Source organism: Arthrobotrys flagrans (assembly GCF_004000055.1).
Source record: "Arthrobotrys flagrans strain CBS H-5679 chromosome Unknown unitig_9, whole genome shotgun sequence".
Classification (NCBI taxonomy): Eukaryota; Fungi; Ascomycota; class Orbiliomycetes; order Orbiliales; family Orbiliaceae; genus Arthrobotrys; species Arthrobotrys flagrans.
In genome coordinates, this window is record NW_027137551.1 from 2504623 (window position 1) to 2529705 (window position 25083).

The 25083-nt window shown below is 47.4% G+C and overlaps 8 protein-coding genes across 9 annotated transcripts; 4 read left to right on the forward strand and 4 right to left on the reverse strand.

The window, feature by feature from the left end:
- Positions 1-102: 102 nt before the first annotated feature.
- On the reverse strand, positions 103-520 carry DFL_006076 (uncharacterized protein; the record flags this gene model as incomplete). Its single annotated transcript, XM_067635436.1, has 3 exons — positions 103-184; positions 261-410; positions 474-520. The coding sequence occupies 3 exons, from the start codon at positions 518-520 to the stop codon at positions 103-105; spliced, it is 279 nt and encodes a 92-aa protein (XP_067489867.1).
- Positions 521-2485: 1965 nt separating this feature from the next.
- Positions 2486-4419, forward strand: DFL_006077 (uncharacterized protein; the record flags this gene model as incomplete). Of its 2 annotated transcripts, none has more annotated exons than XM_067635438.1 (6): positions 2486-2789; positions 2878-3026; positions 3107-3274; positions 3332-3459; positions 3518-4118; positions 4174-4419. In XM_067635438.1, the coding sequence occupies 6 exons, from the start codon at positions 2486-2488 to the stop codon at positions 4417-4419; spliced, it is 1596 nt and encodes a 531-aa protein (XP_067489869.1). The 2 variants fall into 2 exon arrangements, with proteins under 2 accessions (XP_067489869.1, XP_067489868.1); XM_067635437.1 differs by having other exon boundaries at positions 2884-3026.
- A 2665-nt stretch (positions 4420-7084) lies between these two features.
- DFL_006078 (uncharacterized protein) lies at positions 7085-8903 on the forward strand (the record flags this gene model as incomplete). The annotated part of the gene is made up of 5 exons (XM_067635439.1): positions 7085-7198; positions 7386-7529; positions 7591-7638; positions 7703-8003; positions 8077-8903. The coding sequence occupies 5 exons, from the start codon at positions 7085-7087 to the stop codon at positions 8901-8903; spliced, it is 1434 nt and encodes a 477-aa protein (XP_067489870.1).
- A 6055-nt stretch (positions 8904-14958) lies between these two features.
- Positions 14959-17045, forward strand: DFL_006079 (uncharacterized protein; the record flags this gene model as incomplete). The annotated part of the gene is made up of 2 exons (XM_067635440.1): positions 14959-15540; positions 15603-17045. 2 exons carry the CDS (start codon positions 14959-14961, stop codon positions 17043-17045), a joined length of 2025 nt encoding a protein of 674 aa, XP_067489871.1.
- A 1405-nt stretch (positions 17046-18450) lies between these two features.
- Positions 18451-20823, reverse strand: DFL_006080 (uncharacterized protein; the record flags this gene model as incomplete). Its single annotated transcript, XM_067635442.1, has 1 exon — positions 18451-20823. The coding sequence occupies one exon, from the start codon at positions 20821-20823 to the stop codon at positions 18451-18453; it is 2373 nt and encodes a 790-aa protein (XP_067489872.1).
- A 367-nt stretch (positions 20824-21190) lies between these two features.
- DFL_006081 (uncharacterized protein) lies at positions 21191-22244 on the forward strand (the record flags this gene model as incomplete). The annotated part of the gene is made up of 5 exons (XM_067635443.1): positions 21191-21220; positions 21278-21941; positions 22011-22050; positions 22095-22154; positions 22223-22244. The coding sequence occupies 5 exons, from the start codon at positions 21191-21193 to the stop codon at positions 22242-22244; spliced, it is 816 nt and encodes a 271-aa protein (XP_067489873.1).
- Positions 22245-22442: 198 nt separating this feature from the next.
- DFL_006082 (uncharacterized protein) lies at positions 22443-22938 on the reverse strand (the record flags this gene model as incomplete). The annotated part of the gene is made up of 2 exons (XM_067635444.1): positions 22443-22664; positions 22723-22938. 2 exons carry the CDS (start codon positions 22936-22938, stop codon positions 22443-22445), a joined length of 438 nt encoding a protein of 145 aa, XP_067489874.1.
- A 614-nt stretch (positions 22939-23552) lies between these two features.
- DFL_006083 (uncharacterized protein) lies at positions 23553-24706 on the reverse strand (the record flags this gene model as incomplete). The annotated part of the gene is made up of 4 exons (XM_067635445.1): positions 23553-23591; positions 23722-24430; positions 24517-24622; positions 24685-24706. 4 exons carry the CDS (start codon positions 24704-24706, stop codon positions 23553-23555), a joined length of 876 nt encoding a protein of 291 aa, XP_067489875.1.
- Between the last annotated feature and the right edge of the window lie 377 nt (positions 24707-25083).

The following is a 25083-nucleotide window of genomic DNA, read 5'->3' on the forward strand; positions in this document are numbered from 1 at the left end:
GGTTTGCTTTTGGATATTATTTATAACGGAATGGAGTTTGGTGGTCTTTTTACACGGTAGACAAAATTTTGGTAAAAATGTACAGTGAAGATGAATATGTCATTACTTTTCAGATGATGTATCGGCTTTATCTTTCTCGTCTTGGAATCCAAGATTCTGGAACGAATCTCTGGCCATGAGATTACTGTGGAAGAAAGTACATGTTAGCCTGCACGAGTCGTGGGTTTGTGATTTGAGAGTTAGGGTGTGTGGTGTAGTACTGATCCATTCGGCATTTGAGATAGGCCTTAGCAATCATGCGGCACTCCGGGTCGTTGTTCCCGCGGACCTTCTTGAGGCAGGCGAGGTAGTCTTTCATGACCGGCTGGCATTCGCCATCGTGGTCGAGGGGGAAGGATCCTCGCTCCGGACTGGAATCGAATCTCCGTTAGTTAAGGATGTAAGTGTTGTAGGATGGAATGGAAGTATCGTACGGAGTGGGATTGAAGGTCAGCTGTCCTGGAGGACGGCCGAACGACATTGAAGCATGAACCGATGGAACGGTTTGAGGAAGCTGGGCCGGTGGGGATGACCGGTGGAGGTTGAGGCGGACGGCGGTTGGCGCTTATCGCGGGTAAAAAGTTCGGATGGGTGGCTTTGGCAGGTTCGGTGGCAACACAACGACCTCATCTTGGCCCCGGCCCCACCGTTGTCTCGGATCCACGATATCTGGAGGCCACTACACGCTCTTTATAGGATTGTATGATTTTAGAATCGATCGAATGATAATAAACCAAGCTTGTGTAATCTGTTCTATTTTATAAAACCTCACGTGGCTATCCACGATGTTACAGATGAGCATATCATGACTAAGCCAAGCCAATCGGTCTTGGTACTGACGGATCGGTACAAATTGAGGATCTCGGGATCTATAGATCTAACCGGGGCCTTTTCAACAGCGTTTTTGTAATAATTTACGGTCCGTGGGATAAACGGACAATTAACACTATTCTGGATAGTAACACACGCCCGGAAATCTGTATCGGGCAGTAATCGGTTCGAATAAGTACGAGGCAGTCGCGTGATGGATGCCAAGCAAGCATCGCGATGGGTTTGGAGGCTGTGGCGGACAGCGCAACATGCATGGCCCAAGCAAGCTTGCACTCGGTCGCGGTTTGTTCCTATTCGGCGACAAGCTTTTAACGGTCGCTGGTGGGCGCTGAATCGAATCTTTACAATTTATATCAACATGATACACACGAGTGCTATCAGATCTGGATCTCCGCGGCTCGAGTTCTGGCTTTCTTAATTTCCGGGAGCTGTCCGTCGGACTCGAACATTCAACTCGCGCGCTAGCAGCTGAACCGGTTGGAGATTAAATTCAGAGCACGGGTTACGTATTCCGAACCACGTTCGACCTGGACGGGATCGATATAACGGATACACGCATACGTTGCTTTCTCTCTCACCGACGCCCATAAGCCTCAAGCCTCAAGTCAAGCCTTTCCTCCGGACCACGGTATGTTACCTACGCAGTTTAACCCTCCTCCTTTTGCGCCTTCCTGTCTGAGTTCCCGTATTTTTATCTTTACCCTTATTCTTTTTGCCGGCCGCTTCTGCACTGTTCCCTCTTCTCGTGCCGGCCTGTCCATGCCCATGTTTCCTTGCGGGTTCGCTGTCTCACATTTCACAAGGCCCGGTAAGCTTGGGATTGATTGATTGATATTTGCCTGAGCTGTACCGCAGGACCATCCGGATTGTATATATCCAGGGTGTACTAGTTCAGTACTTTAGGTAGTTACCTAGCTCGTACCTGTGCATTTAAATGTACATGCAACGTTGGGCCTAAACAAAGGGATTGCTCGAGTACTTCTTAGCTTGGTAATTATAACTGTGCTTTGGGGATTTTGCAATTTTATGTCCAATTTCTTCCTAACCTCACCTCTTACGCCTCTTCTCCCCCCTCTCCATCCTCGAGCCTCTGTCTCTTCTCTTCTAGTTTCCTTGACTCTCTCGCCCCTCATAATCCCATCATCCTATTTTTCGCTTCCCTCCTTCCTCCTCTTGCCTTTCCTGACATCATCAGAGATTAGACGCCGGGCCACAATTCTAGAGCATCCGCTATCTCGTGTACATACATATCGAGACAAAGGTACAACATCAATCATCCCGGCTCCAGTTCTTCCTGCTTGTCGTTCTACCCAATCTTATTCGCTCGTTTCCTGGTAACATCTCATTTTATAACTCACATACTGCTGAACTGAACAAACTCCCGGCCCGTGTCTAACATTTCACTCTCTTCTTCTTCCTCTGCAGCCTGCTTTCGGTCCTTCTTTCTCGACGTCCGTCTACCATCTTTCCCTTCTCTCAGCGGCTGTTTTTTTAAAGGCCTTCGCTCCCTCGACTCCCTTTTTTTCTCTTCTCTTTTTCCATCTCGAAACCATCCCGCTTTGGTCGGCTTATCCTTTCTCTAAATCGCTACCTTTTGTTACGCTTGTCAATCGAGATGGACAGCACGGCCTTGACACCGAAATCGTCGATTCGCCAGTCGCCGGCCAAACCCACCCCTTCGGCACTGGACCTCGTCGCGATGTCGCACGCCCAATTCGCCGACGACGATTTCTTACCTCCCGAACTGCGAGGTTTGCCATCGGCTCTATCCGACGAAGATCCGGGGTCTTCAACCGACGAAGATGAACCGGAAGGAGTTCCAGAGGCCGAGGGTAGCGAAGCTGAGTCGAGCGATTGGGAGGACCAGAGCTTGTACGAGGATATGATCGGTGCGGAGATGAAGGATGGTTCGGACGACGGTAAGCAAATCTCTATGCTTTATAATATTTCGTCGAGCGGGTCCGAGATATCTGATATTTTTTTTGTCGCAATTGTTTTGGGAATCAGGATCAGGCCCTGAATTTTGCACACCAGAGGAATGTCAGTACTACAAAGACCTATTGCGAAGAGTCGGAAGCAGGGCTTTCGTCGACCAGACGGTATCGAATGGATCCATTACCGCCAAGAAGCTCATAACGGCCTTTGGGCTACGACCGGTATGATAGACGATTCGGGAGAAGGGAGCGTCGCATCGTGTATGAGGGTTGAGGGCTAATTTTGATCGGACACGTCGCAGCCGGCATTTCTGGAAGGAAGCCTAGATTCTGCTTATTTCACTCTGCTGGGGCTCATGATGCAACGGGAGATGGCGAAGAGGCTGAAGCTGTCGCATGTCAATTCCGTCGATGATGTCGTCGAGTTGATCCAAAGCTCGAGCAACATTATGGTTTTGACCGGAGCCGGAGTACGTTGAATCATTCACGATTGGAACGTAGTGACGTACGAGCTAACCGGTTGACAGATCTCTACAAGTTTGGGTATTCCGGATTTCAGAAGCAAAGGCAGCGGTCTCTACTCTCGTCTCGAAGGTCTCGGATTGAGCGACCCTCAAGAGGTCTTCGATATCCAGATCTTCAAGGAGGATCCTTCGTATGTTCAAGCGTTCCGTGCATCTTCCAGCCTGTCTTGCTGATATATGGGTGTTCAGTATCTTTTATTCCATCGCCAAGGATATCCTTCCGACCACCAGCAAATTCTCACCCACCCACGCTTTCATCGAGCTCCTCCAACGAAAAGGCAAACTTCTACGCAATTACACCCAGAACATCGACAACATTGAACAATTGGCTGGCGTTTCACCCGACAAGCTGGTTCAATGCCACGGATCGTTTGCGACGGCATCTTGCGTCAAATGCAAGTTCCAGGTTTCCGGAGAGGAGATATTCAACGATTTGCGAGCCGGGAAGATTGCGAAATGTCCAAAGTGCGTCGAGGCGGAGGTGGCGAAGCAGCAGGTTGGAAAGAAGAGAAAGAGGGGTACTGTGGCACCGAAGAGCAGGAAGAACAAGTACAATGACGACAGCAGCGACGAGGAGGACTGGGCCTTGGAAGCTGATATCGGAGTCATGAAACCCGATATCATCTTCTTCGGAGAACAACTTCCAGACCGCTTCCACCGGATCGTTGACCACGACAGAGCCAAGGTTGACCTTCTAATTTGCATTGGAACGAGTTTGAAAGTTGCACCCGTGTCCGAAGTCCCTGCGTTCTTGCCTGCGAACGTGCCACAGATATACATCTCCCGAGAGGTATAATCCGGTCCCTTGGTGCGCATGCACGAACTCGTGCTAACCCTTGTCGTAGCCCGTCCACCATATAGAATTTGATGTGGAACTTATCGGTGACCAATGCGATGATATCGTTACGGAACTCGCACATCGTGTCGGTTGGGGCGATGAGTTCAAGCATGAAATGATACCCGCCAACTTTGAAGTGGAGCATTCACCGAGTCCCGAAAAGGCTTCGCAGCACCACTTCAGCAAGGTAACGAAACCGCAAGCTTCGGCGTTACCGAGCAACTCTGAATTTTCATTTACCATGGTCATGTGAGATGACCTTGCCGCCTATTTTTTTCAGGAAATTAGATGACGTGCTGCATCAAAGCAGTGCTGCGTATGATCTCTTTTACGTTTGCATCTCCCCGGTTGCTTTTCAGACACAGTTCTTGGGGGGGCATCTTGTGTGAAATCTTTCGGCGTTTAGTATATACGCCTTGCGGGACGGATTCCTTACAGCTAGTTTCTATCCCCACGAGAGACCTCGGGTGGTTTAACCACAGCGATTCTACGAAACCTTCAGTTCTATTTTCCTTGTTGAATACACTGCCCCCCCCCACACACACACAATTGACTTGTGATAATGCCCCTAACGTCTGGTTTGTACTCTTTCTTTCCATTATGATACTCATGGGTTTATTACACGGATGAAATATTGTCTTTCTGTACCTGCACGTTCCACGCTTACTAAAATACCTTTCGCATTGTACCCTTAAGCTCTGTTTTCAAAAAAATAAGTTTTTCTTTTCCTCCCTTTGATTATTCTCGGAGCGCCCTGGCGCATCGCCTCCGCAACCTCCCCTCCCTAGCTATTTTGCATTCACCGCCTCTTTTTTTTTTTTTTTGTCGGCGGCACCGCGCTTGTAAGCTAACAACTCGTGCGTACAGCTTTTTTTTTTTTTCATCATTAAGGGAGTCATCGGAGAGGAATCATGTCTTTTTTTTTTTAACTTCTGCTTCTGCTTTGTTTTTAACTGCACCGTGGGATAGAACATGTTGCCGCTGCGACTGCTACTGATATTGATACCGATAACTGATAACCGATATGATGCTGTTACTGTGCCTCTGCCACTATATATTGTTTGAAACAATTATACACACCCACTCACAACCACTAGTAGTTTATTACATCTATGATCGAGGTACGAGTCGAGTAGAGTCTACGCGCACTGCGTCACAGGGATCAATCAAGTCCGATGCGCCGGAAATATGCTGACGCTGGTCCCGGCAAGCTGTGCCAGGTGGTGATAGGTGGGATACGTACCCGGTAACGCGGAATGCATGGCATTTGTGCTTCCATCCGTACCACGGACGTGCTTTTTTAATATTTGCAAGTCGGATACCACTCATGCTTCGGGGCTGATTGGCTAGGTCGTTACCTTTTTTTTCTTTTCGAGAAGGTCTTGGAAAGAAGGACAAGACGAGAAACAGCCGTGCCGTAAATAGTCCTCTTTGTATAAACGCCGGAATCCGACAGGGTCACCTTTTATAACATTTACTTTTTGGCGCCGTGTGCATGTGATGCGATGTTACAGTATGTCGAAGATGTTGGTGGACTCGACTATTCCCTTCGCCAGTTGGCGGTCTCGACCGTTTATACGGAAAAACAAAGCAAAGATTGGAATCATGCGATCGTCGACCGGAGAGCTTGGCGGTGAATAAGTAAGAACGAGGCCAGGTGAGGGGAAGATGATGGAAGCAGGATTGGATGGATATCCCCGAAATTTCTACTTTTTTACCAAAAAAGTTGGGCTCGCGGAGATGCAACGACACGTATGGCTTGTGCCGTCCCCCGCCATCCAGACCGCGAAGCACACTATATATAAGTTTCCAATATCGATAGCCTGATGGGTAAGTACGATACTTGTCGAGCCTTCTGTGTATTGTCGTATCATACCATGTCATAGCAGTTACACAAGGAAAATAAAATATAAAAGAAAAGAAGAAAAGAAAAAGAGATCTCGGGCCGTGGGATCTCACAAGCTATATTTATGTCGGTACGGAAAGGCCAATGCGAGGCTGAAGCACTTTAAAATAACAAGATTGGTGTTGGGCCTGAATCGATCCAGAGCAGGCAGGATATCGCCCCTTCGATATATTCTAACCAGCCATGGTATTATATAATCTGCACCAGCCCTCTCTCCCTTTCCTCTCTCTGCCCCTTCTCTCTCTCCAGTGGCTTTTCTTCCCATTCTTTACTTCCATCGTTCATCCTTGCTGCTACCTATCCTTTTTTGCTCTGGGGTTTGGGCGGTCGAAACAAAAATCCGGGGTTAACTTGATCAAGTAAACCTAATAGCTTCACTTCTATTAAGGGTGGCTGGCGTGCCGGCTGCATGGTGAGGCTTCTGATCCTAGCAGGGCTCTGTTAGGTGGTATGTGCACCTTTGCTCTGATTTGTGGTACCGTATGCTGTGCTATATTCCAGACTATAGTTAGCCTTTGACAGCACGATCGAATGGAATCGAGAGCTAAACGAACTGACGAATCGATAGGATATCATCAAGCTAACCGGACTCCGACCCCACATTTACCCACACACGTGGTCCTTTTATTCTTCAATATTTCATTGCCGGTATTGTTAGAAACCTCTCCGTCCCGACAGTACCATACTAGTACGCAGTACTCCAAGCGACTCGAAGTACGTGGTACCCTGATCGAGCTCAAGCTCGACGTTCCGAAACAAACAAAGCGACTTTCGATACGAACGACAAACCCTGCAGCCGCGAGAAGGACTAGTTAGCACATACCTGATTCTCTTCTTTCGATTCTCGCCCCATCGACAGCCTTCCCTTCCATCGATACAAAACACCCGGATCGTTTTTAATTACCGACTAGGGAGGATAGGAAACCCTTTTTTTCGACTTTTTTTCTTTTCTCGCCGAGGAAGCTTTGGGGTTAAAAACGACCCGCTCAAGAAATTTAGCATGATGGCGACAATGTCGAATGGTGATGGAGTCCATGGGATTTCCAACGCTGCTTTGCTGGAGGCTTACAAAAGTCGCTTTGGGGAGTTAACTGAAACGGAAAGGAAAAAAGATGACTTGATAATGGTATGTTGGATATATTATATTTTCTCCCTCGTTGTTTCACACAACTGCTCGCGTGACTTCCCGTTGTTGATTTGTCCTCGCACGTGGGGATGTCGTGGTAGAAACTCTTCTAAAAAAAAAAGAAAGAAAGAAATTAGCTAGTGGAACCTTACAAGGCTAACAGATACCTACCTTCTTCGGATGTTAGGAACTTTTACAACAAAACGAACGGTTATCGGGATTACTCGAACGATTTGAAGATGACCTTGAGAGGGAAAAGAGTTATGCCCGTCTTTCGCAGAAAGAGATCAGGGATCTTAAAGCCCAATTTGGGGATGCCGAAGATAAGCTAGTTCGTGATTTACATCTTCTTCGAAAGAGGAAGGAATTTGGAGCTGACCGGATGTTGTTAGAATTCTTATCCTTATATTCAAGTGTTAATCGATGGAGATGGGATGTGGGTAAGCTCCTTCCCGTATGCTCTCGTTCTTGCAAGAGAGCCACCGAGCTGACGGCTTGTTAAAGTTCCATCTAGATTTATTGAAGAAGAAAAAAGAAGGCGGAAGTGAAGCCGCAGAGCAACTACTCTCGGAAATTCGCGACCTCGTCCGCTCCAATCGTGATGACTTGTGTATCAAAGGAGATTTTGAAATCAGAGCTCTCGTATTCGCCAACCTGGATGGCTTATCCAAGATTTTAGTCAAATCCAACGTACTCAAACAAGGCGATTTACAGCAGTTTTTCATGGGATTTACTCAACGACTCGAACATGTTAATTTTATTGACGTTGGTTATGGGAAGGAGATGGCCGATTCGAAGATCCGAGGTATTTACCATCCTTACCCGGCATCATCCCACCCGTGATGGTTGACTAATATATTATCGGGGATTTTGTTCAGGAGAATTTTCGTTCCATTTGAAAGACCCACGTTGCCGTCTAATCCTCTTCGGAGGCGGTCACGATAACGGATATGCCCCATTCTTGAAGACATGTACCGCCACCAACCCGAATCATCCAATCTGGCTCCTCGAAGGCCCACCCATGGCCCGTGAAATCGCATCTATGAACCTCCCCAGTCAAAAACTCCACGACCTCTTCTCCAAAGACTCACAAAGCGAGATTACCAACGGTTCACCCATCTCGGCCCCTGCGGCCCTGACACCGACCGCCAGCAGCTCGAATGGATATGCGAACGGTAGCGCCGGGGGGTCGGTTACCTATGACACCCCTCAGAAGTTCTCGTATGCTTCTGCTGCGATTTCTGCACCGCCGGGATTGATCCGTCCGACGAGCATTCAGTACAACTCCAGTCCCGTTCTCGAGGCATCGAAGACAATCACCATCTCAGGATCCGGAACCTCAACCTCTAACACCAACCACCCGCGAGGAATCCAACACAGCATGGTCCCCTCCGCCGACGCCGAAAGGGTCAACTACATCAAAAACCTAAATCCAAGGGCCTGCAACAACTTTTACCTCCGCGGGGCATGTTACGGTCAACCGTGTTCTTATTCTCATAAATACAAGTTGAACCCGGAAGATGTAAAGACGTTGAAGTATATCATCGAACGAAGCAAGCCTTGTCAGCAGTTTAAGAAGAGGGGGTTTTGTGAAGACGAGAAGTGTTATTATGGACATCAGTGTCCGTTTAGAACTAATGCTGAGGCGGCGAGTGATGAGCGGTGTAGTAATTTTTACTGTCGGTTTTGTCAGGAGGATGAGTGAGGGGGGACTTTTTTTATTATTTTACACACAAAGAAATACCCAACAAACTGTTTAAGCATATATGGGGGGGCTACCTAGCGTAGATGGGTGTGATTAGCTTTTTTTATTACTGCATCGCGACTGTGGGGTCAGATTGTTCGGGTCCTTGGTTGCAGAGATTCATTCCGTTACCCTCACTTCAGTATCCTTCTTTCTCTTTCGCATCAGCATCTTTTCTTAGGTACTGTTGTTTTAGCATTCATTACATGAGGGGTGGTAAACGTCTAGCGTAGCCGGGTTTTTATCAGCATCATCATTACCAAGGAAATTGTTCGTTATAAAAATTTCAAAGGGATTTTTATCATTTAATTTCAAAAATGTTTGCATCCGCATCGTACATATCGAAGCACTGTGGACTTTTGGTACGTTCTCGCCAGGGTACCCAAGTCCTTGTCGAAATTCCATTGTTCCCGGGAATCAAAGGATTTCCTTTCTTTTTGACGGTTGCATTTCGTTCGATATGCATAGGGCTCTAGAACGGGGTGTTTCCAGGAACCAATACCTTGGGATGTACGGAGTAACTATCTTTTGATATAAAATGTAAACCCGGAGTTCTTTTGACCCCGCGGAAAATTTTCGAATCGCCATCTCCGAGGATGGCCGAGGTATGTGCGTGTGTTACGGAATTGGAGTATATAGGTTATGTTTGGATTTGCATGAAGAGGAATAGGAATTAAGGTATTGGGATTCCTGTATTTTTTCAAGTACACGGTCGTTTGGATATTGAATACCCAACGGACGTGGAAGCGATCCCTGTACTATGAAACAGGATCATGTTCTAATTATGATGGGAGGCTGAGGTTTGGGTTATTGATTGTCATATCTGCACCGCAATGGGACTTGTGGACTTGTTGAAACTCGCTGTACCCGTTGATGTGTTAATCGAGTATATACGCAAGTAAGCTAGAGGGCTGTTTATATCGGCGATGATATTGTTTGCGGTTGACGTTTGAAGGGGAGGGGTTCGGTTTGCCCTCTTGTTCTCTTGCATATATAATGTTGTAAATTATATCAGAGGGACTATGCAGTTTGGGAATAGATTCCGTGTTTGCAGGGGCTGATTGATTGCTAGAATTCGAATCCATCGATTCGATTCGCGAGATCTTATGCAATACTCCTATGGAGGCATCACCGGTGATGCCCCATGGGGTGTGCTACGTATAGCATCTCGTTCCCCGGTGTATCGCTTTTTTATTTGCTTTACGAAACCCTGTAGATTTTTTTTAAAAAAAGGATCGACAACGCCGATAGGATTTATCAGAGACCAGCTAATGTTGATACTCGAGCTATCTAATATCCTGAACGGGGTCCGCTTAAGTTCGACCCAAAGACGTTCGGAAACAAGCGAGCTTCGAAAAAAAAAAAAAGAATCCATGATATTTTAAGAACAGATTTATCGGTATCGGTTTGGTATACCTGGATCGTCACTAGTGTTTTCGAGCAAAAGAAGAGGGAACCGGATCGGTTATCTCTCCGGCGCCGGAAGAGCGCATTGCATCTAAGGATTTCAGTAGACGAGAGGGAAGCTCAGAAGAGGCAGCGTGCAGATGGAATCGATGCTTTGGAAGCTTGGGTATACCGTTTTAAAGGGTTTAGGACTTTTTGGAGACCCTCGAATTCCTAATCATTTCTTTTTTTTTCTTTCTCGTGTTCATTACATGTTCAGATGATGAAGAAACAGTCAGCGCAAAGACGGGGCTCTCGGGAAAAGAGTTTCCAGTCTATTTATTCCGATATTCCCTTACTGCGTATCGCTTTGCCTTCACCTTCACTCCAGCTCGCGAATACACCGAATCATGAAGGGTAGAAAGACCCGGTGCCGTCGGTAGCATTAAAAACGCCCAATTGCGTGGATCTTAGGTGGCTTTCTAGACTTCTCAACTATCCTAGATAGCTTAGTTGTCCTAACTGCTTATGAACTTCTTATTGTTTTTTATACGTGTACTTTCGGCCTCATCATCCTTATTCGGTTTGAAGCTTTTTTTTGTTTGGATCTCTCCACCACATATATGCATGACTGGTTCTTGTGGCGTTTTGTTGCCGAATCGCGGTTGGCGATAATTGAAGACCGTCCCGGTTTTCTTCCTAAACTTTTTTTGGATTGGGATTCGTGAGGAGGGTGAAAGCCAAGTCTGGGGAATCAGAAATAAGTCTTAGGTGGCTGAATTTATGTAAAAGGACAAGCGGCTCACCTGAGAATCCGAAACCTGCGATGTGATAAATGCGCTGTCCGTTGCTATCTAAACTTGACATGGCAGTGAATCCGAGAAACCTGGTGTTTTTGTGAAATTTAGATAATAATATATTCAGGCTGTGTGTGAACTGCGGTTTTAGAAAATGTGATTTGAAAACTTATTATTTTCTCGTAATTACTGATGTTTCTCGTAAGTATTCAGAAGGGAAGGAGGACTCTGTAACCGCCTAAAGCTATCGGATATCATGGCGTATACATCCATCCTGGGATTCTTTTTCATTGATGTTAACATACAATTGTATTGTGTTTATGCGTTTTTGGCTCCTCCCTCCCCAGGTGGCTCCGGGGAGGTGCGCCTCCTGCTCTGGGGACGGAGGATGACAAGTTGATGTGGGTCTTATAAGTTTATATCCCATGGAGATGCAGGAATCTTGAAACGGCACTATTGGCGGCTGGGATTTTGATCGCCTGCTGGCCTTTGTTCCTGCAGAAATTTTTTTTTTTTTTTTTTTTTTTTTTTTTTTTTCTTTCTGCTAACTATCACATTATTGTAGCTGAATTACCTATTATCATGTGCGCACGGGATTGAAGTTTAAATTTTTATTTATTTTTTTTCTGATTTAGTTACCTGTTGGATGTTAATAGGAAAGATTACAAAGAAGTCTAAGAAAGTTTCCATCAACAATATGGTGGGACCTAACTGCTTTTCGGGGCGGGAACGGCTGGAAGGGAAATTTGGTTTGTTGGTAGTAGAAACCCCGTCGGGCTTTTGTGTCCTTCACTCACCATCCAACTGCCGGGGGGGGATAATTAGGACGGGAACTTGCTATATGCCATGCGGACACTTAACGTTGGTTGTAAAAGCGTCGTCGGCGTGAATGTGAATTATCGAAATGTATGCATATGATGGTGTTGATGGGTGAAAGACCTGTGATAGGAAGGAAGCTGCATAAAAACTTTTTTCTCTATCATACTTCAACAGGTTTACTAATCCGTTTCGCAAGTTTTCCTGGTATGAATATCGCCGGGAATGCTTCGTTTTCTCTTTCTCTCTTTCAATGTCAGTTAAACGGAAGCTAAGATTTGACGAGGGATTAAATTCTGGTCCAAGGGATATGCTTGCCACGAGGGAAACCACCTATGAGGTTGGGTTGGGTTTTTTCATCAATTCGAGCGGTCTGTTCTGTTACCAAGGCTTAAGGCAGCTCGCGTGTTTCAGGGCATGACAGGCGGGCTATTCCAATGGGCCGGGTTGGATATATCAGAGGAAGAAGGTCCGGAGGGGGATCCCGGTGGTGAACTTTTCGAGAAGGTCTAGTCGGATGGGGCCTGGATATTACGCAACTTTTTTTTCTTCTTTCTTTTCTTTCCTCTGACTTTTTTGTTCTACCTATTATCTACTACTCATTTTGTGAAGTAATTTGGCGGATTCGAAATTGTGAATATATGCAAAATGCAAAATGCATGGTGGTGGTGAAGGTTAGATAATCCAGGGCTGGGTACGAATGAGGTTGGAATTATCCCAATGCAAGAATTATAAAAAAATAGCCGGGAGGGGAAAGTACGATCGATCCACGTCGGTTATGCGAGTTGGATTCCCTCCATGCTTCTTTGTTTTCTTCGACTTGTTCGTTCGAGATATTCATTACGGGTAAAGGGAAACCCTCCCTTTCCCTTTCCCTTTCCCTTTCCCTTTTAGTATGGTTTCGAGTACAAAGCTCCCGAAGTGGATATGTTACGATGTGTAAGTGTGTTCCGTGACATCCAACATCGATAAAATGTCTTTGATGGGAATCCGATATGTTTAATTTTATATCGTAGGATTGACCTCCAAGACCGTTTTATCTCTGAGGGAGGCGACGGGGCCGAGCAGGCTCAAGCAAAACAAGAGAAGAAAGGACTCTCATGATTACTTCCTGAGAGGGACAGAGATGGACATGGACAAGCCATGGGCATCTACCCTGCCCCAGGCCGATGTCTCATGCAGCCTCAGCTAACCCTCCGGGGCGAGATGCAGGCTCCGTGAAGAGGAGAATGAAACGAACGAGCCAACGAACGAAAGACACTGCACACACGGCTGGCTGGGCATGGAGTACGTGCGTGTGCGGTGCGGATGATGTGCATGTCAGGAACAGTTTAGCAGCCTGCGCGTAGCTGCATGCGTGGTTCGAGGATTGTGATAAGTGAACGGGCTTCGAACTTCCCAGTCTTGATTGAGCTGTGGCACATCGCATCTCTTCTCCTCTTATACATACCCCCTCGTCCTCTTTCTTCTTCCTCTCTTGCGATCTCACTCCCAGCCCGGCTCATTTAAGCATTTGACCTCCCCCACCCCAGGTATCCCTGGAAGAAAGAGGCTTTCCTTCGTCATCTCTTTCTTTCTCTTCGTCTTTCCTTTTGTCTTTGTATGTTTCTCCGACTAGCTGTAAATATATCGTCAATAACATACTCTGCTCTTTTCCTCTCCAAGGCTGGTTTCGACGAATAGATTGGACGGCAAATAGCTCATTTTTTCTTCAACCCGAGTCTAAACGGGGTTTGGGAAGGGCACCATCAATTTTTAGCGACGATAACGACTAAAAAAAAAAAAAAAAAAAAAAAAGGGACGACCTGGTTTGGCAAGAAGAGCGAGGGCCTGGGACGAATCGAATGCTTAGCTGAACCGCCCAGCGGTCCTTTTTTCGCCTTTTTCTCGCCAACCCTCTACTTTTCTCGAAGGGAACAAAAATAACTCGGAGCTACTGTTGGTTGGTACTGTAACGGGCGTCAAAGAGCTATAATATCGACTGGACGGGAATAAAATATCAATAGCAGAGGAACGGAAGGTTACTTGAGATACATATCCAGAGTATTCTCCGGGCTGATCTCGTGCGTGTGTTTCTTGTTCTTGCAATTGTTTCTGGCGGACAAACCAACACCAACTCGACAACGCGACCGACATCCAACGATATCCAGCCTCCCATCTATCATCCATCATCTTCACCATCAGCTGTTTAGCAACTACTTGTTAGATAGAAGACGACTTCGAAATAGTCCCTCTCTCGCCCGGAATTCAACCAATTCGAGTTCCCGTTCACGACCTCCTTCACATTTCAATTCTTAAGGTTTAAGGTTTTGATTCAAAGCTTTGGTCGCCCGCTAGGTTGCTTGTTAGTTGGTTTAAACTAGCTCGCCCCCTCTCATCCCATCCCATCCCCTCCCTTCGAGTCGCACCGTATTCGACCCAGCGTTGGAATCCAAGACAGGTCCTCTCTCTCTTTTCAAACCTTTCGACTGGGGAACGAGGGCATCGAACGTTTTTCTATTTTACGAATTTTATTTTTCGTCCATTCTAAACCAAAACCTTGCTTTGAGTAAGTGCCTTTTCTCTCTTCTAAAGGGGCTAAACTTGCCTATCCCCTGCTGCTCTCACTCTTCTCTCTGCGGCTTTTGTCTCTTGGCGAGAAGTCCTGTCCAGGATCAAGCATCGAGATTCGCATGACAAAACTGAAATAAGAAAATTCATAAACCAAAGGGGGAAAGGAAGGAAGGGAAAAGAAATCTCAAAAGCTAACATGCATCATCCCGAAGGCAGCAGATTTGCGATCCAACGGACAGCTGCGGCTATTCCTGTATCTGGCGGCGGAAGCCTTTAAAAGAGGTCTTTGGCTTGACATTGGGACCAGCACCCCCTGAGACCGGCGACGTTAGTTGTTATCGTTATATAACGACCCTTTTGATTGGAGGATCAACCATCGATCCTTTCAGTGGAACCTCCCAACGTGATCAAGGCAGGCAGGTCCACTCAATTGATTGATCCGCAGGGTCCTTCTCACTATCACAATGGCTCCGGCTCTCCTTGCTTCATCATCTCACTACTCCCTCTACACCACATACTCTGCCGAACCGACCTCAACAACAACAACCTCTCTCTCCTATCCTCGCACAACTGTTTCTCCATCTCTCCCGTCTCCTGCCCTTTCGGATCGCTCATCCAATTCTAATGGCTCCGGATCAGGCAGTTTAACACCCACACAGTCCTCGACAACAGCCCAGCCCACAAGCGCCAGCGCTGCCATGTTCGCACAGAGAAAACTTTCTAAGAAACCGAGCAATTCTACATTACGGGTACAACCTGTTCTACCGGATATTTTGGAGGCTTCGCCGATGACACCGACGATGGATCTTTCTTCGAGTATACGGTCCAACCGACCGTTGTCGATCCTGTCCGAAGTTTCGGTTGCTTCCGACGGGTCCGACACCTCGCAAGCGACCATTGATGGATATAAGTTTCGATTTTTGGACGACGATGCCGAGTCTGTTGTCGAAGGAAGCATTTTTGACGAAACGGACAGCGAGGGAGAAGGATCAAAGGATATGAAGCGCGCAGAGCGTGCATTCGCTGGTGTCAAGCAGAAACTTTTTGTAGGGCTACCAATTCCAAACAGGTGTGATGACTGTGAATCCATCCTAACGTTCGAAAATAGGCCTTCGAGAGCAACATCGCCAAAGCCAGAGATACCCTGCTCAGCCCACCGCCAACCGCGAGTCCCACCCTAAGATCCAGCCCGACTTTCAAAACCAGCCCGACGTTCAAACCCAGTCCTCCCGTCTCGAGTAACGACATCCAGCCTTCTGGTATTAAAACCCTTGGTCGGATACCGCTCTCCCTTAACTTTCACAACCGCACCGTTAGCGACAGTGCTAGTTGGCGATACCAGGGAGCTCATCGTCGCAAAGATAGTAACTCGACGATGACATCCAGTGTCTCCGACCAGTACGCTGACGCTTACGCCACCTTCCGTGCCAACTCTGCCATGTCCGATCGTTCCCGATCTTCATCGCGCGCTAGTGCTACGCAAGTGAAGGAGTTGGAGGATCAGATGAACTCACTGAAAGGGCGGTTGACAAAGCTCACGGAGAAAACCCGCAGGGAATCCCTTCGCCGACGTAGTATGAACAACCTTAGGACGCCATTGAATAACGTTTTCCACCAGCCCGAGCCTGACCAACAGCCCGAACCGGAACCGGAACCGGCTACCCCGACCCCAAGCGACATGTTGAGCCCCATCAGCTTCCATACGGCGTACGATGAAACCTCAGATTTCGGGTCCGAAGAAGGGAGCAGAGCGGGAACACCAAAGCCGTATCCACCAATTCGTAAAGTTATGTCGTACGAAGAATTAGGCTACGACAGTGCCTTCTCAGCCCCTGGCGAAGAAACCCTATCCTTGATCAATAGCCCACGACGAAATAGGGTTCGGGAGTACAGAACTACCAGCAGTTCCGGATCCAGCGGATCCAGCGGGACCAACACGCCCGTGTTGCCGTTACAACGACCGCCGAGAGAGTTCCAAAGGAATAACAGCGCTTCGTCTGTTGCTAGTTTCGAGACTGCGGTGGAGGACTACGATGAACCAACTCTTGTTACTCCGCTGAGCCAACGGCCACACCATCGACGAAATTTGAGCGCGACTAAGGCTTCGCCGTTGAGGGCCGTTATGGATGAGTCGGCTCGCGAGTGTGTAGAGCCCGGAGATACAAGCCCTCACGACGATGGATATCACTCCGGACCTTCCACGCCACAGGGATCCGACGAAGGAGTCTACGTGCCGAGTCGAGGCAAAGTCGGAGGAGGTGTAGCCTTGCCATTGACCCAGGAGTCTCTGACTCAAATGGACCCACTGCTTTGCATCCCAGCAGCCACGTCGAGGGCCAAGTCAGCCACCAATTCTATCATCGGAGCTGAGGACGACGAACTTGCCTTGAAGCTACCGATCCAGGACCGTGAATTGGTGGAGAATCTTTGCGATCAGTTGGGCAAGGTTTGCTGCAAACTGGAGATTGCACGAACGCCAGCTGACAAAGCTGAAATTCGTCGACGAATGGAGGTTGCCTTGATGGTTCTTCAAGGAACGACGAGCTTCTAAACACTTTCTTCTATTTTTAATTTTTTTAAAATTTTTTTTCTTCTTTCGTCTCCATTCTGTTATTTTTTGTTTTTCAGATATTTCTTTCTGTCCTTCAATTTCGGTTCCTTGTCGTTCGATACCCATTATCATTGCTTTCTGGTGTCATGACCCCGATTCTTCACGACCTTTTGCTTACTTGGAAAGTTTTTATCAACGAACCTCACCGCATACATCAAGCACCCGTTATTATGCATTCCCTTTGTCCTTGTCACATTAGCACATAGCACTTGCAAAAACGTCTTCATTTTTTCCTGACTTGCTTCGCGGATTCTCGCGCCCTCTGAAAAGTAATTTTTAGTTCGTTTTTTATCGTTAAAACCACTTCTTATTCTTCACTCCGATTACCACAGTGGGACTGTGATTTGTCCTACTCGTATATCTTTTTTTTCTCTTTTTCGCTTCAGAAGGCGTTAGCCCCATCCCTTTTTTACCTTTTGTTAGAAGCCGGTCGAGCTTACAGACCGTTAAGCTTCAGGCTCTGCTTGAGCCGTTTGGCTACCATAGTAGCCTCCTTTTTTGTGTTTTCATAATTACTATCATGGTAGAAATAGAAAAAGTACATAGATAAGCCTCTGGTATAATCGATTGATCACAAGGCGGTTTTACACTTTGATACCTATGTGTCAAGTACCACCAAAGTTACAACCTCATGTCGCAAAAAATCCAACAAACGATTATGCAGCAAGCCGATATCACGGATCTAACCGTCGGATCTTTGACCGCTAACAGGCATTCACTTTTCGTCATTAGTCCGATATCCGGAGGTTTCAGTCACGGGTACTTCGTATGTACCCGGTTTTTCTACCGGTGAAGTTGTAGTCTATGTTTTACGACACCTACCAAGCTGGGTATAGACCGGCAAGGATGTCGCATGCGGTTATAATCGTGATGTCATACGATCGAAGATTTAGATCTGGTTGTATATCTCAAACTAAAGATTTATGAATCTTGGTATCGTAAGTCGTTAAGAAGTAGGGTTTGATTCAAGACGTTCGATATGATGCGTCTACCTCGAAGAGTATGAACGTTTACTTTACAAGATGCCATAATACCAATGCGATGCAATGAGATGAGCTCGCAACCATCATGGTTGTGCGAGAAGATCGAAGAGGGAAAAAAAGCCTTTACAATCCAATCTTCTTCCTCGTATGCGTACTCCGAAGCTTCGGATCTTAATCGGGAATATATATCATGCTACTTGATCTCGAGTTATGATTACACCTAAAGATTCACTTGTTGTCGCTAACTTGGACCCAATTCAACTATATTACATAAGTAGTTTCATTGGTTATTATAAACATCAAGACTCTCATCACGGTGTTCACGGCTATTGGATCTGGCTAAAGACTTAACTGAAAAACTTTTACCAATGCCTAGCGTACACGATATACCGGTCCATAGCGTTCAGAACCCTCTTCAACTCCTTCTTTGAGATTGCTTCTCTGAGCGCAATACACTCGATAGCATGTTGACCGTCAAGGTACTTCACCAAACGGTCAAACAATGCAACAATATCCGGTGGTTGACCTTCCGTCAACCTTTCAATCCATGCTGATTCCAGCGGAGTTGCTCGTGACGGATCACACAGAATCGAGTCTTCTAGCTGTCCGCTTGAAGATTCCATCTTTTCGAACGGTGTACCGGGGGTATTGGTTGTAGGGTTGGTAGACCTTGAAGGAGCGGTTGCGGACGAGTCTGTAACATCGGACCACCCGGTTCTTGGCCGACTGTTTGGGATATTGGAGTCTCCGCCCGCCGAGGCACTGGTTTTTGGTTCTTCTTCGATACCGGCGTTAGGTATTGCCGTGCCGTTTGCGATTGATTTTTCAACGCTGGCGCTCATCATCCGTGGACTATTACCGTTATTACTCACTGTGGAAACTGCGGCGGCTGCACCAACGGTAGCGGCTTGTATCATCTCCACTGCCGCTTCGGCTTGTTCTCTTTTCTGTCGTTCTCGGACTGCGACTTTGATATCCTTGGGAATCTTGAGATATGCGAAAGTAAGTAGATTGGTAACCCACCCGTAACGCATCAGCCATGCTAGCATGTCCATGTATGCCTGTCTGTGATCCTTTGATGGGATATAGGCAGAGTACGGCCTTGGTTTCCCCGACAACAGTGATAACATCTTTGGCAGCGGAGGTAGTGCTGGGAATAATTTTGCAAAAACAATGGATTGGGTTACCAATCGTTTCATATCCGCATTCGGGGAGACGATGTAATATCTTCTATAGTGGAGTGGCATGATGGCACGAGCTTTCCGCCAGTAGATTAGATGGCGGGCAAAGTACTCTATGTACTGATATTCTGGGTTTTCCGGATGAGGGGCGCTGGCATCCGATGTCGGAGAGAGCATTTGTGCGAAGGAAACCATAGGACGGCAGTTTTGGATGAATTGGACGAAGGAGGCGCTAAGTGAAGATTGGTCTTGGTCTAGAACGATTTCCTTGATGATGTCGTCTACATCTTCGAGGAAGAGGAGGGTGAAGTGGGGTGTCATGAGGGCGTCTTCGTCTTCGGTTGGGGTGGCGCTTATAGTTCGGAGGGTCGTGAGATGCATACCGGGTAGTTGAGGTTCTGATATGGACGGAAGCATAGATGTTTCCATCATGATCGGGATCTGGAGGGCAAAGTCAAAGCCGTTAACTTTGAGGTGGGCGATTTTGGAAGCAGAAAGTGATTGGTATAGAGTAGCGATTGCGGCGGCAAGAGTACTCTCACGGATGATTCTCGACCACAGTTCATGCATTGAATCACCGCGCTTCTCACCACGTTCTCTGATTTCAAGGATCCGTTCGGCTTCTCGGGCGACGTAATCGTCCTCTGACTGTTGGGTTTTCAGCGCCATGGTGAATTGCTTTGCAACATCGTACATATCACGCATTCGTGAGTGGTACTCTAGCTGCGGCGGGTTCATGACGAAGACAATGTGGAACATTGCAAGTTTACTCGGCGTCGGATCAACTTTGCGAGATTCTCGCTTTATCTTCTTCCGTTCAGATGGCGGCGGATTTGGACTCTTTGAACGGGAGAGTGCGACGTCATCCGGGTCTTCGTCGTCGGCGTCGTTACCCTTTGCGTCTTCGTCGTCATTGTCAGCATCGCTTGTATGCACTTCTTTCTCTTCCTCGCCTTTAGGGCCCTCGCTCTTTGGTTTCCTATCCTTCTTTTTTCTCTGCCATGTCCCATCGACCCTACTGTAACATGGATACCCTAGGAAAACAGAGTGGTCGACGGAAAGTTCGAATCTACTCTTCGCCAGCGTCCTGGGAACACTTAATAGTCCCGCTAGCACATCATGTCTAAACCCTAGCACATGCTCCCACTCCGCACCGACCGCTTCCCCAGCCTCATCATCATCATCTTCCTCTTCATCATACTCATGATCCGAATCCCTTCTCCTCCTCGAAGATCGCTGGTCATAACTCCTACTTCTCTGCGAAGTAACCACCGACCGTTCAGTCGCTATCCCACCTCCATAAAGCCTAACCGTAGACCTAGACTTCCGATCATCAGCTTCGTCATCGTCGTCTGACGATGATGAAAAACTGGAATTGGAGGAAGTACAATCGGTGTTCGTTTCACCGATTCTCCAGGAGGAAGTGTTATGCGCTGCTTCGGCGCGGGGTTGTGGCGGGTAATGGAAGACGAGATTACCGCCTGCAGGATCCCGGATCACGAGGAGTATGGCGACGAGAGATGGGTTTGGGATTAGAGAGCGTTCTGTTGTCATTGTTGGGTTCGGCGTCACTTCTTCTTTTCGGGATTTTATGTGGAATTTAAATGTGGATTATAGTTAGACCGGTCCCACCGCGTCTTTTGGTGTTCATACTGGATTGTTAGATGACATATTCGACATTCTTTTGTAATATCGTACACCTAATTTCTCGCCCTTGACTTGGAAGATGTTAATATCGGAAGATGTTAATCAACTCATGGTGATGGTGGTTGAATTGAAGAGAGGCAGACAGGTTGTTGGAGCTGGTGTTGGAATTGAACGCCAAGGCATGTGCTTGGGGGTGTTTAAACTCGCGCGACTGTTCGGCTTTTGCCTTTTAAACATCTTCATCTTCTCCAGTCATACTTTATCATCAAGCACAATGGGTGGTTTCGATCAACAAAACAGAGTCGTAAGTTCTATACCCATCCTTTGATATATTCTATATACTGATTCATCTCTTCCTCAGGGCTCCAAATTCGGTGGCGGTGGTGTCGCCTCTCACTCCGCCACAAATGCTGACCGTCGCGAACGTCTTCGTCGCCTCGCCCTAGAAACAATCGACCTCGAAAAGGACCCTTACTTCTTCAAAAACCACGTCGGATCCTTCGAATGTCGTCTGTGTCTGACCGTCCACCAAAACGATGGCTCCTACCTTGCTCACACCCAAGGTCGGAAACATCAAACCAACCTCTCTCGTCGTGCGGCCAAGGAACAGCGTGAGGGGAAGAATATCGACCGTATCACGAACTTGCCGGCTGGTATGATTGGGCAGCAAATCGCTGTGAAGAAGAATTTGTTAAAGGTTGGGCGACCGGGGTATAAAATCACCAAATGTAGAGATCCGGTGACGCGACAGCAGGGGTTGTTGTTCCAGTTGCAGTATCCGGAGATCGGGACGGAGATTCATCCGCGGTACAGATTTATGAGCGCGTTTGAACAGAAGGTTGAGCAGCCGCCGGATAAGGATTTTCAATACTTGTTGGTAGCAGCCGAGCCGTACGAGACCGTGGGGTTTAAGTTGCAGGCGAGGGAGGTGGACAGGACGCCCGGGAAGTTTTGGACGCATTATGATAAGGATACCAAAGAGTTTTTCTTGCAGTTGTTCTTCAAGACGGAGAGAGAACAGAGATGTGAGTTTTTCTATACATTCGTTGGACATTGCTGCATCAGATTTACTAACCTTTTTCTTTCTTTCCCAGATGCCGGTGTGCCTGGTCTTGCTCCATCGACTGGCCGGAAGTAGGGATAACGACGAAGGTACTGTTCTTGGTTTCGGTGTTCAGGGGTTATGGGATCTTACAGAATGGAAATCTGCTTGGTTTAGTGTTATATCCTTTGCGAAGGTAATGAATGATGCCTATGCCATCATCCAATTTAAACCACATTGGCTGACTTTAACCTTCGTTAAAAGTGCTCGCTCTGGACTTGATTAGAATGTGAAGAATATCAAATCCGTTGTTAATAAAACAAATTTATAGACCTACATAGTCTCTAATAGTGAGACTAGATTTGCACATAGAAACAAGTAACGCGCAGTATTGGAGAGGGTGAAGTGATATGACCTATCGGTCGTCATTATGGTTGAAAAAAAGAAGGAAACGAAGATCTAAAAGCAGCCTCGGCTGCTGTCTCTAATAGCCCTTTGGGACTAGGTGGCGCCGGCAGGACCTTTGCCACTTCTTCTCAACGGAGTCGGACCAAAGACCCGGCTTGCGAGTGGTACTCATCAGGGCTTCTTCTAGAATGCCCTTGATGAGGCCCTCCCTTGCCGATGTGATATCGGGATCGGCCCCGATATCGTGGGGCTTGGTGGGACCACCCTCGGCGCTCATGTATACCTCGGGGCCACCTTGCTGGGCCTTATTGGTACTAAGCGAGTTCTGCTTCGACCGAAGGGTGCTCCTAAATCACGAAGTGGTCCTCGATAGAGGACGAGTCGGATTCATCTTCGGAATCGTTGTCTTCGGAGATCGTGTTCTCTTCATCTTCTTCCTTTTTAGTGGCTTCGGCGCCATCTGTGCCTTCGTTTCCATTAGCTTCATTGGCAATGGTGATATTCATCTTGATCTCCTGTTGGCTAGACCAATCATCGCGAACCGACGAAATACCAACGTTGTATTCCGTCATAACTCTATCAACCCACTTAAGAAGAATCTCTTCGAATTCCTCGTCAAAGGCCTCGGGTTAGTAAATATTTAGATCGCCGGGTTGCGTGCGGACAATCGCGGAAATGCTTTCGACAAAGCTGTGAGAAAGTGAATTATCTTGAAAGATACGTCGAAGGTTTTCGGTTTCAGCGGTTGTTGGGATAGATGGGAGGTTTTGAAGACCGGATGGTCGGATAGGCTCGAGATCTGGGGATTGAGGAAGCCTTTCGCGCCTTAGAGAAGTGATAGTGCTGTCTCCAGCTGGAGAAGTAGTATTGTCATTCGAAGCCACCTTGGCGTGTCGCAGAGGTAGACGTGATGGTAAATGTAACGGTAGACGTGACGGGGAGGTTGAAACGCGGGTGATGGAGGTTGCACGGAGAGGTAGCCGCGTAGTTGACAGACAGAAGAAGGGGGAGTATAAAGGCAGGCAATACAGCACTACACAATCCAAGCAATGATAAAGATACTATTCATATGCTCCGAGACTGCTATTCACATTAAATCCACCAAGGGCTAAAGCTTCAGAATCTACAAGAAACAAAACATGCTAAAGTGCTGATACTAATGATGCCAATGTAGAGATACCAGCTCTCAGAAACCCAATGCAGCGGCTAGTTCCTTCATATCCATCTGTACGATTCAATTCAAATTAGCACGGCGTCAAAGGGAATCTCGAGCCAGATCAAATGGGTAAGGGGCAACTCTGGTACCGAAACCAATACGGCCAGTTGAAAGAAGAGTATGGACCGGGAAAACTAACATTCATTTCTCCGAGCACTTTCCGAACAACCACGACCAGCTCCTCTCCTTTGAAAACGTCGTCATGTTTCCCTCCAACGATCTCAACATCGACATTAACTCCCTCCGCTTCTAAAGCCTTAACAAACCCCGTCGCCTGCCTCAGGGACAGCAGTTCATCTTCGGTGCTTTGCAGAATTACGATCCTGCCATCGTACTCGCTCTTCCACCCCGGCAAACAAGCAGGGCTGGCATCAAACCATACTTGAGACGGCGGCCCGAATGCATTCTGGACGAAGGAAGTATAGTGCGGATACTCGTCAATCAAATCGGGCAAGTTATACATGCCCTCCGTACAAACAACGGCTCTGGGAAGTCCGCCTGGAAGAAACGGTACAGCGGATGGGATGATAGAATCGAGATTCCTGCCGTTGTATATCGACCGCAGAGATTGTAAAGCCAATGTTGCACCGGCAGAATGCCCAACCAAGATATAATTCCTTCCAAACTGGTATTTCTGCTGAAGGAATGTAATTCCCGTGAGGACGTCGGCAATATGATCTGGGTGGTGAGCATTATTCCCAGGCTCTCGGTCAGACGGGGAAAGTCGATAGTTCAGTGTAGCCCCACAGAGTGTAGTATTATGTGGTGTATGAATCAGAGCATGTAAAAGACGAGTCGCATCCGCCTTTGAGTTCGAAGGGTCACGCCAAGCGCCGCCGTGGATGAAGCTTTTGTTTCGGGTTTAGTCAGTTGGCAATGAGAAGCGATATGTTATGGCCAGAATGGCGACGAATGAGAAGGGAAAGGGTCTAACATAATCCACTTCTTGTCGTCTAGGGAGCGCAGTGTGTACGATGGGAGATGGATGTCCATCGTCTGCAGCGGGTGTGGGCCATACGGCTCACGGAATAGGATGAAGCCTGGCATTATGAGTGTGGGTTATTGAGAAGAATGGTATCGAGTTATAGGGGACGCAAGGTACTTGATGCGGTTATTTGGATCATCTTATGTTCCCAGAAGATGTGGTCCCTGCAGATGGGAAGGGATATGATGGAGGGGTAATTTTGGAGAACCCTGCAGCCGGTGGGATGTGCTGGCTGGCGGGGCAGCTAAATCTTTGCGTTGGCTGTTGTAGAAAGTTCAGGTTAACTTTGGTCTTGGCTAACGTGATCTTGGCGTACGTATGGTCTTGGCAGCCGATGAGGGCTCCGATTGGCCGATTGGCCCCAGCTGTCCGTTTCAGGTAATTCATAACGACCAACAACTAGGGCAACAAACAGTGCTTGTTGGCGGGCAATCTTGTGTCACCAAAACTCCCTCCTAGCCAATGTGTGGCCTCGAAGTCCACAAGCAGTACTCAGTGTGTCTGCGAAGCAGCTGA